The sequence below is a fragment of the Pectinophora gossypiella genome, chromosome 13 (genome assembly GCF_024362695.1).
Source record: "Pectinophora gossypiella chromosome 13, ilPecGoss1.1, whole genome shotgun sequence".
In the NCBI taxonomy this organism is placed as follows: Eukaryota; Metazoa; Arthropoda; class Insecta; order Lepidoptera; family Gelechiidae; genus Pectinophora; species Pectinophora gossypiella.
In genome coordinates, this window is record NC_065416.1 from 10,292,524 (window position 1) to 10,308,233 (window position 15,710).

General features: G+C 38.5%; 3 protein-coding genes across 5 annotated transcripts in view; 2 read left to right on the forward strand and 1 right to left on the reverse strand.

Moving 5' to 3' along the window:
- Window positions 1–6,541, forward strand: part of LOC126371863 (serine/threonine-protein kinase unc-51) — a 39,102-nt gene extending 32,561 nt beyond the window's left edge. For all 3 annotated transcript variants that reach the window (XM_050017252.1, XM_050017255.1, XM_050017254.1), the window contains 6 exons: window positions 3,089–3,246; window positions 3,569–3,686; window positions 4,188–4,316; window positions 4,630–4,748; window positions 5,032–5,170; window positions 5,531–6,541. In XM_050017252.1, coding sequence (XP_049873209.1) covers window positions 3,089–3,246; window positions 3,569–3,686; window positions 4,188–4,316; window positions 4,630–4,748; window positions 5,032–5,170; window positions 5,531–5,616 — 749 coding nt within the window. In that variant the 3' untranslated portion in view covers window positions 5,617–6,541. The remainder of the gene's footprint in view (window positions 1–3,088; window positions 3,247–3,568; window positions 3,687–4,187; window positions 4,317–4,629; window positions 4,749–5,031; window positions 5,171–5,530) is intronic.
- A 113-nt stretch (window positions 6,542–6,654) lies between these two features.
- Window positions 6,655–9,856, reverse strand: LOC126371864 (THO complex subunit 5 homolog). The gene is made up of 5 exons (XM_050017256.1): window positions 9,325–9,856; window positions 9,032–9,169; window positions 8,647–8,937; window positions 8,054–8,393; window positions 6,655–7,979 (listed from the first exon to the last, which is right to left on the reverse strand). Exons 1-5 carry the CDS (start codon window positions 9,418–9,420, stop codon window positions 6,769–6,771), a joined length of 2,076 nt encoding a protein of 691 aa, XP_049873213.1. The 5' UTR covers window positions 9,421–9,856; the 3' UTR covers window positions 6,655–6,768.
- A 126-nt stretch (window positions 9,857–9,982) lies between these two features.
- LOC126371878 (uncharacterized) lies at window positions 9,983–12,735 on the forward strand. The gene is made up of 5 exons (XM_050017282.1): window positions 9,983–10,361; window positions 11,041–11,191; window positions 11,587–11,729; window positions 11,816–12,001; window positions 12,468–12,735. Exons 1-5 carry the CDS (start codon window positions 10,169–10,171, stop codon window positions 12,647–12,649), a joined length of 855 nt encoding a protein of 284 aa, XP_049873239.1. The 5' UTR covers window positions 9,983–10,168; the 3' UTR covers window positions 12,650–12,735.
- Window positions 12,736–15,710: the final 2,975 nt, after the last annotated feature.

The following is a 15,710-nucleotide window of genomic DNA, read 5'->3' on the forward strand; positions in this document are numbered from 1 at the left end:
ATAGTACTCACCCCCTGCAAAATACCGAAAGTAGTACTTCAACGGTTCCAAAGTTATAAAGGCAGTTCTTTGATCCCGCTAGCTTGACGTTTTGAAAATACCTATTATCTGGGGAACGCTTGCATACTTCAGTATGTAACTAATGTCAATAAACTCGTATGAAATAGTACTCCCGACCATCATAATTTTGATCCGATTCTCTTTGTAGAAATGTTAAAAAATCATCATAACCTATGCCATACATTTGTTGTTGATACAGTCACGTAGACAATTACATAACCTCACAATTTATTCGTAAGTATTGCCATTTTGGAGGTCTACCCTACCATTTCTTTGCACTTCAGAGTGCTGCTATTACAAAAAATTCCTATTGCATACACCCATATGCACTAATTTTAATAGAAAATGGCTGCATGGGTCTAGTTCTTATCGAAAACAATCTGTGATTTTAATACATCATAATACATTTTTAATCTGCTGTTTTATTTTATAATTTATACCTTCATGTTGAATTTGTTACGGATCGAAGTGTTTGTTAATAAACAATTTGCAGTATTTGTAGAATAACTCAAAGAGTTTCAACAATGATATTACTTTCATCTGACAACCCTGGCACTTCACCAATTTTTACCCAAAAATGGGGAAAAATACTAAAATCTGACAACATTCTTGACCATGTGTAATAATTTTGTTCGCGACTGTACTTGTCTTGATAAATGTATGACATAGGTTATAATGACTTTTTGACATATTTCTACAAAGAGAATCAGGTCCAAATTATGATGGTAGGGAGTACTATTTCATACGAGTTTATTGACATTAGTTACAAACTGAAGTATGCAAGCATTCCCCAGATAATAGGTATTTTCAAAACGTCAAGCTAGCGGGATCAAAGAACTGCCTTTATAATTTTGGAACCGTTGAAGTACTACTTTCGGTATTTTGCAGGGGGTGAGTACTATTTCAGTACTATTTTTTGGCGTTTAAATCAAAGCGAAAGACCTTGTCGTTAACTCTCGCCAAATTTCGCTCACCGTCAAGCTAGCAAGTGCAATAAAGCATGGCTATAAATCCAGAACCGTGATGGTACTAATTTTTTTACAACAGGTACTATTTTTTTCAATAAGAGTACTATTTTTTGGTATGGTCAAATTATTTTTTCGTGCCCATTTTTTTTTTGAGGCCGCTAGCTTGACGCACACCCTTGCAGTCCATGTTTTCCTGGTACTTTGAGTAGTATTCTTCGAACACCGGAAGTTAAATTACCGTGAACGCAAATCTTAGAATTTTTTTGCATACATTTAGTTGGAACTGCATGTCGCCAATTTAGTGTGCGTCAAGCTAGCGGCCTCAAAAAAAAAATGGGCACGAAAAAATAATTTGACCATACCAAAAAATAGTACTCTTATTGAAAAAAATAGTACCTGTTGTAAAAAAATTAGTACCATCACGGTTCTGGATTTATAGCCATGCTTTATTGCACTTGCTAGCTTGACGGTGAGCGAAATTTGGCGAGAGTTAACGACAAGGTCTTTCGCTTTGATTTAAACGCCAAAAAATAGTACCGAAATAGTACTCACCCCCTGCAAAATACCGAAAGTAGTACTTCAACGGTTCCAAAGTTATAAAGGCAGTTCTTTGATCCCGCTAGCTTGACGTTTTGAAAATACCTATTATCTGGGGAATGCTTGCATACTTCAGTTTGTAACTAATGTCAATAAACTCGTATGAAATAGTACTCCCTACCATCATAATTTGGACCTGATTCTCTTTGTAGAAATATGTCAAAAAGTCATTATAACCTATGTCATACATTTATCAAGACAAGTACAGTCGCGAACAAAATTATTACACATGGTCAAGAATGTTGTCAGATTTTAGTATTTTTCCCCATTTTTGGGTAAAAATTGGTGAAGTGCCAGGGTTGTCAGATGAAAGTAATATCATTGTTGAAACTCTTTGAGTTATTCTACAAATACTGCAAATTGTTTATTAACAAACACTTCGATCCGTAACAAATTTAACATGAAGGTATAAATTATAAAATAAAACAGCAGATTAAAAATGTATTATGATGTATTAAAATCACAGATTGTTTTCGATAAGAACTATGCAGCCATTTTCTATTAAAATTAGTGCATATGGGTGTATGCAATAGGAATTTTTTGTAATAGCAGCACTCTGAAGTGCAAAGAAATGGTAGGGTAGACCTCCAAAATGGCAATACTTACGAATAAATTGTGAGGTTATGTAATTGTCTACGTGACTGTATCAACAACAAATGTATGGCATAGGTTATGATGATTTTTTAACATTTCTACAAAGAGAATCGGATCAAAATTATGATGGTAGGGAGTACTATTTCATACGAGTTTATTGACATTAGTTACATACTGAAGTATGCAAGCGTTCCCCAGATAATAGGTATTTTCAAAACGTCAAGCTAGCGGGATCAAAGAACTGCCTTTATAACTTTGGAACCGTTGAAGTACTACTTTCGATATTTTGCAGGGGGTGAGTACTATTTCGGTACTATTTTTTGGCGTTTAAATCAAAGCGAAAGACCTTGTCGTTAACTCTCGCCAAATTTCGCTCACCGTCAAGCTAGCAAGTGCAATAAAGCATGGCTATAAATCCAGAACCGTGATGGTACTATTTTTTTTACAACAGGTACTATTTTTTTCAATAAGAGTACTATTTTTTGGTATGGTCAAATTATTTTTTCGTGCCCATTTTTTTTTTGAGGCCGCTAGCTTGACGCACACGAGATCATCTGATAAATTTGAAACCTTAAGCGAGTCAACGACATCGAATAGTTTAAAAAGTAAAAAGACTACATGAGGCCACTCTTGCCGTTAAATAAATATTGCGAAATCATTGCATGATTATTATTATTATTATTGCATGATGAACTTTACAGACTCATGATAATAGAATCACGTTTGATAAGATAGATAGACAAAATAACAGCAGACGTATGCTGTCTACGTAGATAAACATCGTTCGTCTACAAATCGAAGTCCGTCATATTTGCCACAGGGACTGCACTATAATGTAATAAACCGCTAAATGACGCTGTGTTCCCCAGGCTCTTCGCCCCCAGTGCCGCTGGCGGCGCTGAAGGCCAGCGGCGAGGCGGGCTCGCCCAAGCGCGGCGCCACGCTGCCCGACGCTCTGCTGCGCAAGTGGCACACGCCCGACCCGCCCGTCTACATCCCCAACCTGCAGGAGGAGACCATACTCGCTGTCAGTACATCCACATATGTATATTACAACATATTGCGCATTACAAGCTCAAATAATGCTTACGCACGACATACAAGCCGACGGTAGAGGCTTGCCCCAACATGGTCCCACAAGTCCCTACTTTACCTTTTCTGCTTCACTACCACATGGAAATATACTAGGACTAACCCAAGATTGTATTGTATATCTTGGAATAACCCACTTTAAATGGACAAAATCATAACGTCAGCAGTAAATTCATGTTTGTATGTTACCATGTAATGGATGGACAATATCGTAAGAATGTGAGCAGTAAGGTAATATGTGTCGGTGGTGTGTCCAGGAGGAGCACAGCAAGGTGTTCTCGCAGCTGAACTTCGTGCTGATGCTGGCGGAGCTGCTGTCGGACCTGGCCGTGTCGTGCGGAGCGCCCATCGCCGCGCTCATGGACGCCTCCGACGGTACGTCGCATTTATAAAATTACACTGTAAATGGGTGAATATCAAAATGTGTCAAGTTTGGTGGCGACTGTCATATAATTTTTTCGTGAAAAATTGGGGAAATTAGGAATTGAAAAATTCCTTTTTCATGTCGGAACCCAATTTTTCACGAAAAAATAATATGAAATTTCACCACCAAACTTGAAATTTTGATATTCACCCAAATACTAAAAGCCGTTAGCCATCTACTGACTGTTACATAAGCAAATCCTGTTACCGGTAGGTGTACCTTATGCCTTCACCACTTCAGCCTATTGTCAAAAAGATAACCGATCAAGAAGGCGATAGAGCATCGCTGTCTCTCACGGTGGTCGGTCGAATCCTGTATATCTCCGCTCCTTGTCTCCGCTTTAGTAAAAATTAAAACCCACCTTAAGAACCATCACAAACTGCATTTTATATATGGCTGTTATAAATAAAGTAATAGTACCTAAAATGCATGTGCGTGTGTATATCCTACAGAGCGTTGCAACGAGAGCGTGCGCCTGGGGCTGCTGGTGCAGGCGATGCAGGCGCTGGCGGCGGGCCTGCGCCTCGCGGCCCACCACTACCGCAGCCGCACGCTGCAGCCCACGCCACAAGTGCGAAATGGTATGATACCACCATATCTCTTTCCCCTGGTATAAATAACTTTGTACTTTTTTTTGTATGGTTCTTTTCTCTGTCATATTGTGTATAAATAAATAATTAAAGGCCTACATGTTGTCTATGTATTTATACACGTGCAAGTGTTTCTTGAACGGAATTCGCGATATTTGTCGCGTCTACATAGATAGCGTGTACCGTACCGCGGTGGCTGGTTCGCATTCAACTGTCGTGTCGTTGCTAACTTTTCAAATAAGCATTTCATGGCCACAAATTACTATTTGATTAACATTAATATTAAACGTTGTTGCCTCCACAGTGGTATCCCTGATGAACGGCAAATACAAGTGGATCGTGAACGAATCCCGCAGACTCCACGAAGCGGGCGTCACTCCCGCAGTCTGTGATAAAATCCTGTACGAACATGCTATCGAACTGGTGAGTGTCCCCACTTCAATCGCTTTCAATTATCACCTATACATAGAATACATAGATATACTTTTACTGACACTTTATTATAGCATGAAAGTAATAAAAATAGATTCATGAATATTCCGAACTTGTTGACTAATGCATAATATGCGTCATCGGTAGATTGTGCAGCTGATATGACTTACATCCTCACAAACAAAAGCGAAAAAAGATATTTTGACCGACATTTCCATTCCCATGACAACAAACACTATAATATGTTTATGTTGTGTCGAAATGGTGTTTATAGTGCCAAATGGCGGCCATCGAGGAGCTGTTCGGCGACATGAAGGAGTGCGAGCGGCGCTACATGTCGGCGCAGGTGCTGCTGCACTCGCTCGTGCAGCGACACCCGCTGCACCCGCACCACCGCACCACGCTCTCCAAGTGTATGTATACCTTGTAGAATAGGCTAGTTTCCAACTAGTGAAACCAGTTACTATTTACTGAATGTGATCACTTTGTATGAAAACACTTTAATCAGAATTTCATAATTTATCTTTGACCTAGGATAGTACTCAATTCAGTACACAGTACGCACCCACCATCGACGAGGTGCAATAATAACCATAACCTTTCACAAGAATGCTGCTTGTACTTCCCGTCACTGTATACCTTTCGTAACCTAGCTTGCCATACGATACTCTCAAACAGCAGCTTGCCACAGTCCACTGTAATATGATTATATATTTCTGATTTAGTTACAGATTTAGAGAAATTAATAAATAACGTGTTTCTATCGTTTCCAGACCGGGACGCAGTGCAAAGGCGGCTCAATTGCCTCAAGGGGCCGCGCAAAATTATGGATGTCAAACTCGAGGCTGGGATCTCATAATGCAATACGCCCCGACGCGACCATTAGAAGTAAGCACACGTGACGCAAGATTGAGAAGTGATTTTATTTTGTTCTCAAAAACAGACTCGCAGTGAGAATAATAATAATATAATAATAAAGAAATGTATAAAAGGAATAAGTGGATGATATCAATTAATAATCATTGTATACAATTATTTTAGCGATGAAGATTACCAGAGATTGCAATAGTGAATTATATTTTTTTATGTGCAGTAAGTACATACAGAAAAGTCTAGAGAGCAGTAGGTTATATAGAAAGATCTAGATCGTATTATCGTGAACGAATTTTAGTAACGCTTGGAAATGAGTAAAATATAGATTTAGATGTGTGTCTTGAATCCCTTTTGACTAAATGGTTGTATCTTCGTAAGATTTGTAATGTTAGTACAAGTTTCGCCAGAAGATCAAACTCGATTCTTCTGATTGACAAAGCGTGTTTAATTTCATGTAAATTATTTTTTCAGTCAACCTGTTAGAGAGTTGAATATAACATAAAAAATCTAAAAAAAATAGTATAGAAGCGTAGTATTGTTTCCAAATAAGTCTCAATAATTAACATTTTATTATTACCAACTTGTAGCATATTATGTAAATGGAAATTATGAAGTAATATCTCAATATAAACATAATGAATGCTATAGAGATCTCATTATCGACCAATAACAATATGGCATTTTTAGGTTAAGCTACGAAGTATGGTTTAAAGTATTTCTTGGAAAAATGATTGTATGAATGAATTTCAGCGTTTCTCATATTTTAAATTTCTTTTGCCAAGTTGTGATCATATTTTTATGTATTCCTCCTCAATAATGTTCAATGCTTTACTGAAATAAGAATAAAGACTGTTGTATTATAAAATTATTTTGTTTTGTTGTAATAAATACTTCTTTTTAACATCATGAAACCAGCGTATTATTTACGACTGTTTACTTCCTTCGGAGACTTACGAGACTAGTAAGTCTCTCACCTGCTGGTGTTATTCCGGAACAAGGATAATAAGTGGGAGCAGATGATATAAGATATAATCGGAACTTATTGTTCTATATTTCTCAAAAAGTAAGTTTTAAGTCTTAGTTGTAACACTTTCACAGGATTAAAAAATACTTTGAGCAATGTATACACTTTCAAGAGCTAATAGTGTACAAATACACCGGTGCCCTGTTTTAAGTATTTGTATGGCTTTACTCTGTTGCGCCCGCGCACCGGTCTCATCATTACTTTATCCGGTGGAAATTCCGATGATCCCGACGTCTCCAGTAAAATATCAAGACACGTTAACAATTTCGTCATTTGTGCTGATAGAGTATGTAGCCTCTTTTCTTCTGAACCCCATTCAGTATTGATCACTCTTTCAATATCTCTGATGTCATCATTTATGCCAGAGTGATGAGTTCCATTCCAATGCAATGTCAGGGAAAATATTGGAGCCTTTTTCGGGTAATCGCTCCTTAGAGCCACTAGTGCAACCAATTTAGCAGATTGCCTTGTGATAATGGCTCTGTACAACAGATCATTTGCATTTACCAAACCTTCAGATATAAGAAAAGCTGTTGATGGAGATTGACTGTACTCTGGCCAACCAACCGACTGCCACTGTGTCAACGATCCTGACAATCTTATTGGATATGATGGATTCCCTATATCAGGCGTAATTTTTCCAGATTCCAAATCTTGTAGCTCTGCCATCAGTTCCACTCTAGATTTGAGTCTCTTTTTCAAAGTTAATATAAAGTGTTCAACTGTTGTAACACTAAGGCTCTGGCAGGGCTGAACAATCCTGTTGGATTTATTGTCATCAAGTAATGTGGCCATAAAATCTAACCCACACATTCTTTGAGCCCATATGTATGGCCTTCCCACTTCTGGAATAAAGTGCTGAAAATCTTCAGATATTCCTGCAGCATTTAACAAATATGTTGTCCCAGGATGTGGCGAGTCATTGCCAGTATCTCCTGGATATAGTTCATTTAAAATACAGTGTCCACTCAAAACATCGGCTGCTGAGACACCAGTGACAGGCTTAGCCAGTGATACAGTAAACTTAACCACCACTATCTTTAAATGTAAAAGATAGTTGAATATCAAAGTGAGACCAGTGCCATCTGCAACCTTCACAGTCACCTGTACACTTAGAGGGTGTTTTTTCAAAGCCTCTTTCTTTTTAGCTTCTGCTTTTTCCTCTTTTGATACTTTAGCAGACCTATGGTGCCGCTTTTTCTTTTCTCTCTGATCATCATCTGCTACATCTTGATCAGAATCTGAGTCATTAGATACAACCAGTTCATTATCCACATTGTTAAGTTGTTCTAGTCTTCTAGCTTCATCTTCATCACCTGATATTCCTAGAAAATTAAAAAAATACTGTTATTTGACACGCTTTTTCCCTGCCTGTAAATCCAAATAAAAAGTGACTTACCAACTGTAACAACATGAGCTCCCAATGCATCAGAATAGGCACTGGCATTAGCATAGAGTAAGAACAGAGGAGGTGGCAGCAACCCTGCAGCTCGAGCTTCATCTCTCTTTTCGTCCAGGCGGAGAGCTAGACATTCCTGAAGAGGTTTGGTAGCTTTAAGCACGTCACGCAGATGCGGCGCTAAGGCGTCGAGTCGCGACCTGGCGGCGGCTATGGCAGCTGCCACACGCTCTTTGGACGCCACCAGCTCGTTGCAGGCCCCAGCCAGCTCACGACGCTGACGCAGCTCCCACTCCAATCTCGCTAGTTGAAGTTGATGTTCATCTGTCTTTGTAATTTCCTAAAAATCAGTAAGTGCTGTCAACCATCATACTCTTTGTTACTTAATTCATAATTCAAATTCTAAAATTGAAGTCAAATACAAAAAATAGATTGATTTTTGTTCTTTTTAACTGGCTTGTATTTACCAGAATATTTTTAGATTAGTATTTTATAATTTATTCTTGACCCAGTCAAATACCTTATTATATGCCAAATTTTCATTTTCACCCAAGGCCAAAATGTAAAGCTGACTAATAGAATTTGAAACTTACTGGTCTAGCCACTTCAGCAGGAGCATCTGTATAAAAGTCTTCAAGAGGCACAAGTTCTATCTCTTCATCTTTAGATTTGAATTGTAAACATTTTGTAACTTCTTTGTTTAGATGATCAGCTTCATACAGCAAGTTTTGAAGAAGGAGATGTGTAGAGTCCACCCTCTGTTTTTCCTTGTGTAGGGCCTCACGTCCAGCCCTTGTGCGGACTTTCTCTAAACGGTTGAGCTTCTTCAATGCTACTAAAAGCAGTGAAGCTTCAATTCTTTTGGCATTAATTTTCTCTCTAGCCTTAAAAAGAAAATAAATAATAATAAACCGAATTTACTTTCAATTTCCATCAGTATTCATGTTTATTACACTTCGTTTAATATTTCAATCTTACCTCATCAGTATCCTTCGCTTTCAACTCTGCAATCTCTGCAAACAGTTGTCGAACCTCTTGGCATATTTTCTTGAAGAAATTAGCATCTTTCTCGGCAGGACGCAATTGTGCCTCAGCTTCTTCAAATTCAACCACTCTCTGTAAATTCATGGTTAGTTTAAATATGACAAATAACAACAGCAACAAAATAAAGAAAAGACAAGTTATTTTGATACCTACTTTGAACTGCTATAAGCAGCAGTAGTCACTAAGTATCAAATAAATTCGTAATTAAATAAATAAAACTCTCTAACCTTATAAACATCTGCTGGCACTTGTTTTGGAGTGTCACTCGACGAAGTAGTGTTCAGTTTTCGACGTTTCTTTGTGGACACCTCGTCTTTACCCATTTTTGTACAAATGAAAACTTAATCACAGTAAGTAAATTATATTTTTTATAAATAATGTTTAATAACAAACATAACCTCACTCTCACTCAAGTCTGCAACTCGGATTATTAACCACAAACAAGATAGACAAATCACTCAACCAAACATCCAATCAAGGAAGAGTATAAAAAGAAACCATTTTCTTTATCACTCCATATTCGACTCTATATCGGTTGGCTTAAGATACTTTACCTATGAAGGTAAACTTCAACCCTTCTTATACTTGCTCCTTGGTTCAGCCCACTAATTTGCCACTAATCTTTTCAACTGGACATAGACAAACACTTGGATGTTTTAGCGCAAAAATTCAAAAAAATAATAATATAATAAACGCTCAGCGTTTCGTTCACACAACATACTTTTTTATGTATTATCTATCGTAAATTACTTGACTTTAGCCATGAGTAAACTCATTACTTAATAAATATTATATATGTCTGATCTGACCAATGGTTAACACGAATCACGCATTCAATACGTGCGCTAGATTAATGTACGTCATCTACAGGTTTACTAGAAACCGGATAGTTAGTCCGTGACCGAAGCGTGCAACGGCGTTATCAGAGAATAACAAATGTCGATAATGCGAATGAGTACTCTTTTTAACAACAACATTTATTCAATAAACAGTCTTCAAAGTCATTAGCTGGTTATAAAATAACATTCGGTTTTATTCATTTGAAAAGTAAAGTCGTATTTGTCGTATATAATGCCGAATGAGAAAGTGGAACTTCGTGTAGTGACTTATATGTGTCCGACGCACCCGGTGCAACTGTACGAGTTGATCTTGGAATTGCTGGAGGATGCGCTGGGCTGCTACACGACGCTCCAGTATGAAAGTAGAACTCCCGGCCCATTCCCTGACCGGCCAGACCCATTTACGACAAATAAAGTGGACTTGGGTAAGATTTTTAATAATGCAAGTAAGGTTTCATTTTTGCCCACATATATTTTTGGGGGGACAAATGAAATCATTTCATCATATTATTATCTTACATAATATACAGGGTGTATTGTATACCTCCTATCCTTTCCTATACAGCGATCTTAGAAGGAATAATTAATGACTTGTGGGTCTACCCACCCTTTTGGAGATGGCAGGCGTAATTTTATACAAAAAAAAATGTACTTAATTACGGAACTACATAAACGCAGTTCTTTTTTGTGTAAACTAAATGCACCATTTGATAACTGTTTTTACCAAACATACTTTAATCAAAGGCGTATGTTATCAATAAATATCAATCAGTATAATATTTTATAGATTCCGGTATAGTGGCGCCCTCTATGACATTCAAATAATAATATTATTAGATAGAATATGTACCTATGTAATATACATACACATAAACAGACTAAGTATACTAACTACCTAATTCCTAATGGGGCAGACGGCACACTCGGATTCGGCATACGGCACAATGCAAATATTTAATTCTACATGCAATCCTTTTATCTCTCTTAAACATATTTATTCGACAAACTCACACCCGTAATCTCTATTGGGGCGAGCAGAAGACTACAAATCGTCAAAAGAATTAAATTCTGCGTAGTAATGTATTGATTTCATGTCATTTTCAGCATTCATGACGGCGGCTGCTTATATGAAGCTGCGTGAGCGCAAGGCTGATGGCGTGGAGCTGTTAGGCGTGACGCCTGTGTTCGCACACCAGATGAACGTAGAGAACAAGCCAGGATACTTCTGTGACGTCATCATACATAGCGATAAGAAGTAAGAGAGAAAACAAAGTAATTGCACCACATTTCGAATTGATCGCATGTTATGTAAATTTGCGTGTAGGTGTGTAGTCAACAACCTACGTCTGCTTGAAGTAGAGACTATTACTATATCACAAAACAAATTATACCTATAAAACATAGGTACTACCTATCCATATATCTACTAATACGTCTAATAAATACTCATACGCTCTCGAACTTTGTCATCGTCTAAAAGCAAATATAGATAAATAATGTATGTAATGTTATCAACCCTGTGCTGTCGTTGACTTCCGATAAGAAGTAGTGGTTCTATTATTCCACATTTGGCTTCCAAACGGCCGATATTGTTCTTATCGGAGTACCAGACTAAATAAACTTCAAACAGTTAATATTTCCACATTGCAGAGCCCATAACGTGAACACACTGCTGGATCTGCGCGGATGTACTTTCGCCTATAGTGATGAAGAATCTCTTAGTGGAAGCAAGTTAGTGCTAAGAACTTTAAAGGAAAAAGGAGAGAACGCCTCTTTTTTCGGTTCACTATTAAGTACGTAATTAAAACGGTTTCTTTTTCATTCTACCTATCAAACATGAAACTCGCAAGCGTTACCAAAGCTTATTATGCATTTACAGGGTCTGGTTCTCATTGGGCGTCAGCTCAGATGGTATTGTCCAAACAAGCAGAGTGGGCTGCGGTTGATTCCACCACGCTCTTGTACTCTAAGAAGTTTATGCAGGATGGTGGAAAAGACATCACGATACTAGAGACATTAGGCCGTCTTCCGCCATATCCCGTAGTCGTTAATGCAAGGCTACCAGGTAAATATATTCAGTGCATTGTTCACTACTTATTAGATGTCACAATAATTTGTCCGTATGTATTGCAGATAGCCGTGGTAGCCCTGTTGGTAGAACGCTTGCCTCTCACTTTGAGGTCGCAGGTTCGAGTCCAGCACAGGCCTAAACCAGTGATTGTCGAATTTGTTTCCGAATTCACGTTTGGATCATAAATTATTATTACGTGCTTAGCGATGAAGGAACACATCGTGAGGAAACCCACATCCCCAAGAAATGCATTTTCGGTGGTATGTGACCTAACCTGTATTGGGCTGGTTTTCCCTTAGCGGGTTGGAAGGTCAGACAGTCTATCGCTTCTGTAAAAAACCGGACCTGTCAAATCTTCAGGTTAGGTAAGCCGACCCTGTGAAAAACGGGACAATGCTAGGGAGATGATGATGATGTTTTGCAGATAGCGGAGACTCATACGCTAATATTTTTGTTGCAGCGAAAACAAAGCAAGCGATAACTGATGCTTTACTCAATCTACCACATACTGCCCAGTGGAAGAAAAGGTTCGCCAAATTCGGTGTTATAAAGTTCGCGACCAACAGCGATGTCGCTTACGATGGGGCGGCTGCACAGGTGCGGGCCGCCGCGGCCGAGAAACTCAATGTTAGGTATTATTAGGGTGTTGTTGGTTGTGTCGCTCCTCTACGTTATTTATATTTTGTACGTCGACTATACTCCTAAATAACCACTCACATACTTATATACAGGGTGTTAGTGACATCGTAACGAAAAAAAAAATGGAATGCCTATTTTATTGTACTAAAAACGATGGTGGGTGTTTTTCTTGTCGCAAATGTTTAATTAAGATTTTCAATTTTTACTGTGCCGCAATGTAAGTCGAACAACGCGCCACACAGACGCTAAACTTACGCGCGGCTACGTTACGCGTGCGTGATACGATGTTGATATCTAGGTAGGAGTTTTCATTCTCTTGTATTTAGATGCTTAGTGGTTCAACGTTTAAAAATGTTGTTTGTTGAAGTAGAACACCTACTGCCACGATTTTTCACGCACGGTACCTACCTACCAGTTATTAAAACGTTCCTAACTTATTAACAATAAAAACCCTACTCTTGCCTTACCTTAATTGTTATTCCTTCGGATGAAGTACCTAGGTAGGTACCCTAGAACATGTCACGTCACGTAGGTATGCAACATCGCGTTTCCTCCGCGGTAGGTAGGTATCACACGCACTCACAAACACAACACCTTGCTCTTTAATAAACATCAACAATCTTCCATACTTTTGCGCAGTAAATGGTCTATGATCTATCATCATAGTCGACACTACTCATTTACAGAATGAAACAAACACTCACAAACACGAAAAAAATATCCTCGAAAAACATCACGCGATTCGGGTCAAGCTTAGTAGTCGACTGAGCGGAAGCGCGCGGCGACGGCGTTAGCGCAAAGCATCAAAGGCGCCGACTAAGGGCGCCGACGACGCACCGGCCGCGGCCGAGTCGAGCCGACGACTAGAGAGAGAGAGAGAAGTATGTTTATGGTGCAAGTGACAGAGAAAGAAATAGTATCTGTTCGTATGCCTACTTTATTGGCGAGCGTTGCCCTTGACCCGTGCGCCGGCTATTCACCTGCGCATAGCTGAAGTTGTAGATACGTTATTAGTATTATTGATGACATTGATAAAATTTAATAATTAGTAATTTTTATTTGTTTATTTTAAATGTGCGTTCTATGCAGCTTAAAACACAATATGGGACTGAAAAAAATCTAATTTTTTTATGAATTTGGCGACAGGAAACTTCACTTGATACCTATCAACTCAAAGAAATACCTAGTATCTGTTCGTAATGCCTACTTTATTGGCGCGCGTTGCCCTTGATCCGTGAGGCTATTCACGTCCGAGTATCCATCAAGACAGATCAAACAAGCCCTAACTCGGAGGTCTTGCGTCCCAGGATCCTTTAATTATGTCTTAGAACCTTCTTGGCCTATGTGGTCCAGTGGTTGAGCGATGGGATGCGGAGGGTCCGGGTTCGTATTCCGGTGGGGACATATCACAAAAATCTGTTTATAAGGCCTTTGGTTGGGACGTTACAGGCTGATCACCTGATTGTCCGAAAGTAAAATGATCCGTGCTTCGGAAGGTACGTTAAGTCGTTGCTCCCGTCTACTAGGTACTTATGTAAGCACGTAGCCGTTACATGAATATTGTACACAGAACAGGATAGGTTTAATTAGTTCTTTACTGATGATTTAACTATGAGATTTAAAACCACGAATAACTTAGTACTTAGTACCTCGGTACGGTACCAACATGTAACAAGAAAAATAAGATCACTCCTCTCGGACAATTTTTTTCTTTGAACATGCCGACATTGCCTACGCGGCGGAGTTGCCGAACTATCGATAGGTAGATTATCAATTGTTGAACTTGAAAATTGTCTAAACTATCGAAAGTAGTGATAGTACATTTAGATCGATACTAGCGATAGTACCGATAGGTCTTGCTTTGTAACAATAATGGGTATTGATCTGAAAGATCTATCGATAGGTACCTACTATTGTTTTTTTTTTAACTAGGTATCGATAGAATATCGATAGGCAACACTCTGGCGGAGTGTCCGCCCAATTCTAGACGCGATCTCGCTCGATTTTTGTGTAGCGAGGTTTTGCGTAGGTACTTACATAGGTACTAAGTTGGTGGATGGTTGACATAGTAGGTAACTAATTACCTAATCTGTTGTGGTTGTGTTAGTTGGTTGTTAGTTATTCTAATGACAACAAAGAATACAATTATTTACTGTTTCAACTGTTTTAGGTAGATAATGGCCCTGATTCCTATGAGTAAATGAATGAATAACCCGGTCGAATCAAAAAGGTATCTCGCTGGTAACTTAATTCTGTCGGTTGTTTTAGATTTCTGCTTAAAATTGACGTGTATTCCATAAATTTTATGTTGTTGATTATCCGTCCATTTAAGAATAAGAATAAAATTTTACGATAGACAGAGAAAGAAATAGGATCGGTTCGTAGTGCCTACTTTGTAGGCCGCGCCGCCGCCGCGCCGCCGGCGTGCGGCGCGGGGCGCGCGGAGCGGGGCGTGCGGAGCGGGGCGCGCGGCGCGGTGCGTGTGGCCGTTGACCCGTTCGAGCAGCTGATGTCTCCATTACATCGAAAATTTTCGATAATTTGTCATTATTGTTTTTTTTATTGAAATTTGGGTTCTATGCAGCTAAAATCACAATATGGAATTGAAAATAATTAAAAACAAAACTCAAAATTTCATGAATTTTGCGACGGAAAATTCCACTAGATATTAACTCAGAATCATGGTCTGAATCATCCCTCTCAGTATTCGTTACGATGTCACTAACACCCAGTATAAATCATGTTTACTTTTTATAATAAAACTTTCATATTGTTTAAAAAATGTATCGTTTTTTATTTATTTATATAAAAGCGATAATTTAACGTTACAATAAATAAAATCACTGGTATGATTTGGCTACTTAAACGTTTTGTAATTTATGATCACTTTGTATTTTATATTTTTATACTAATTTATAAATGGTACCTTTGATCACAGGAGTTGTTTTAACACTTATGCCTTTGCAAAACTATATTCATTGTTATGACTTCCTTATTGGTACCAGATTGAAGAAGTATTTTTTTAGGAAGTGTGATTAGTGCTATTTGTTGTTGTGGAGGCCCC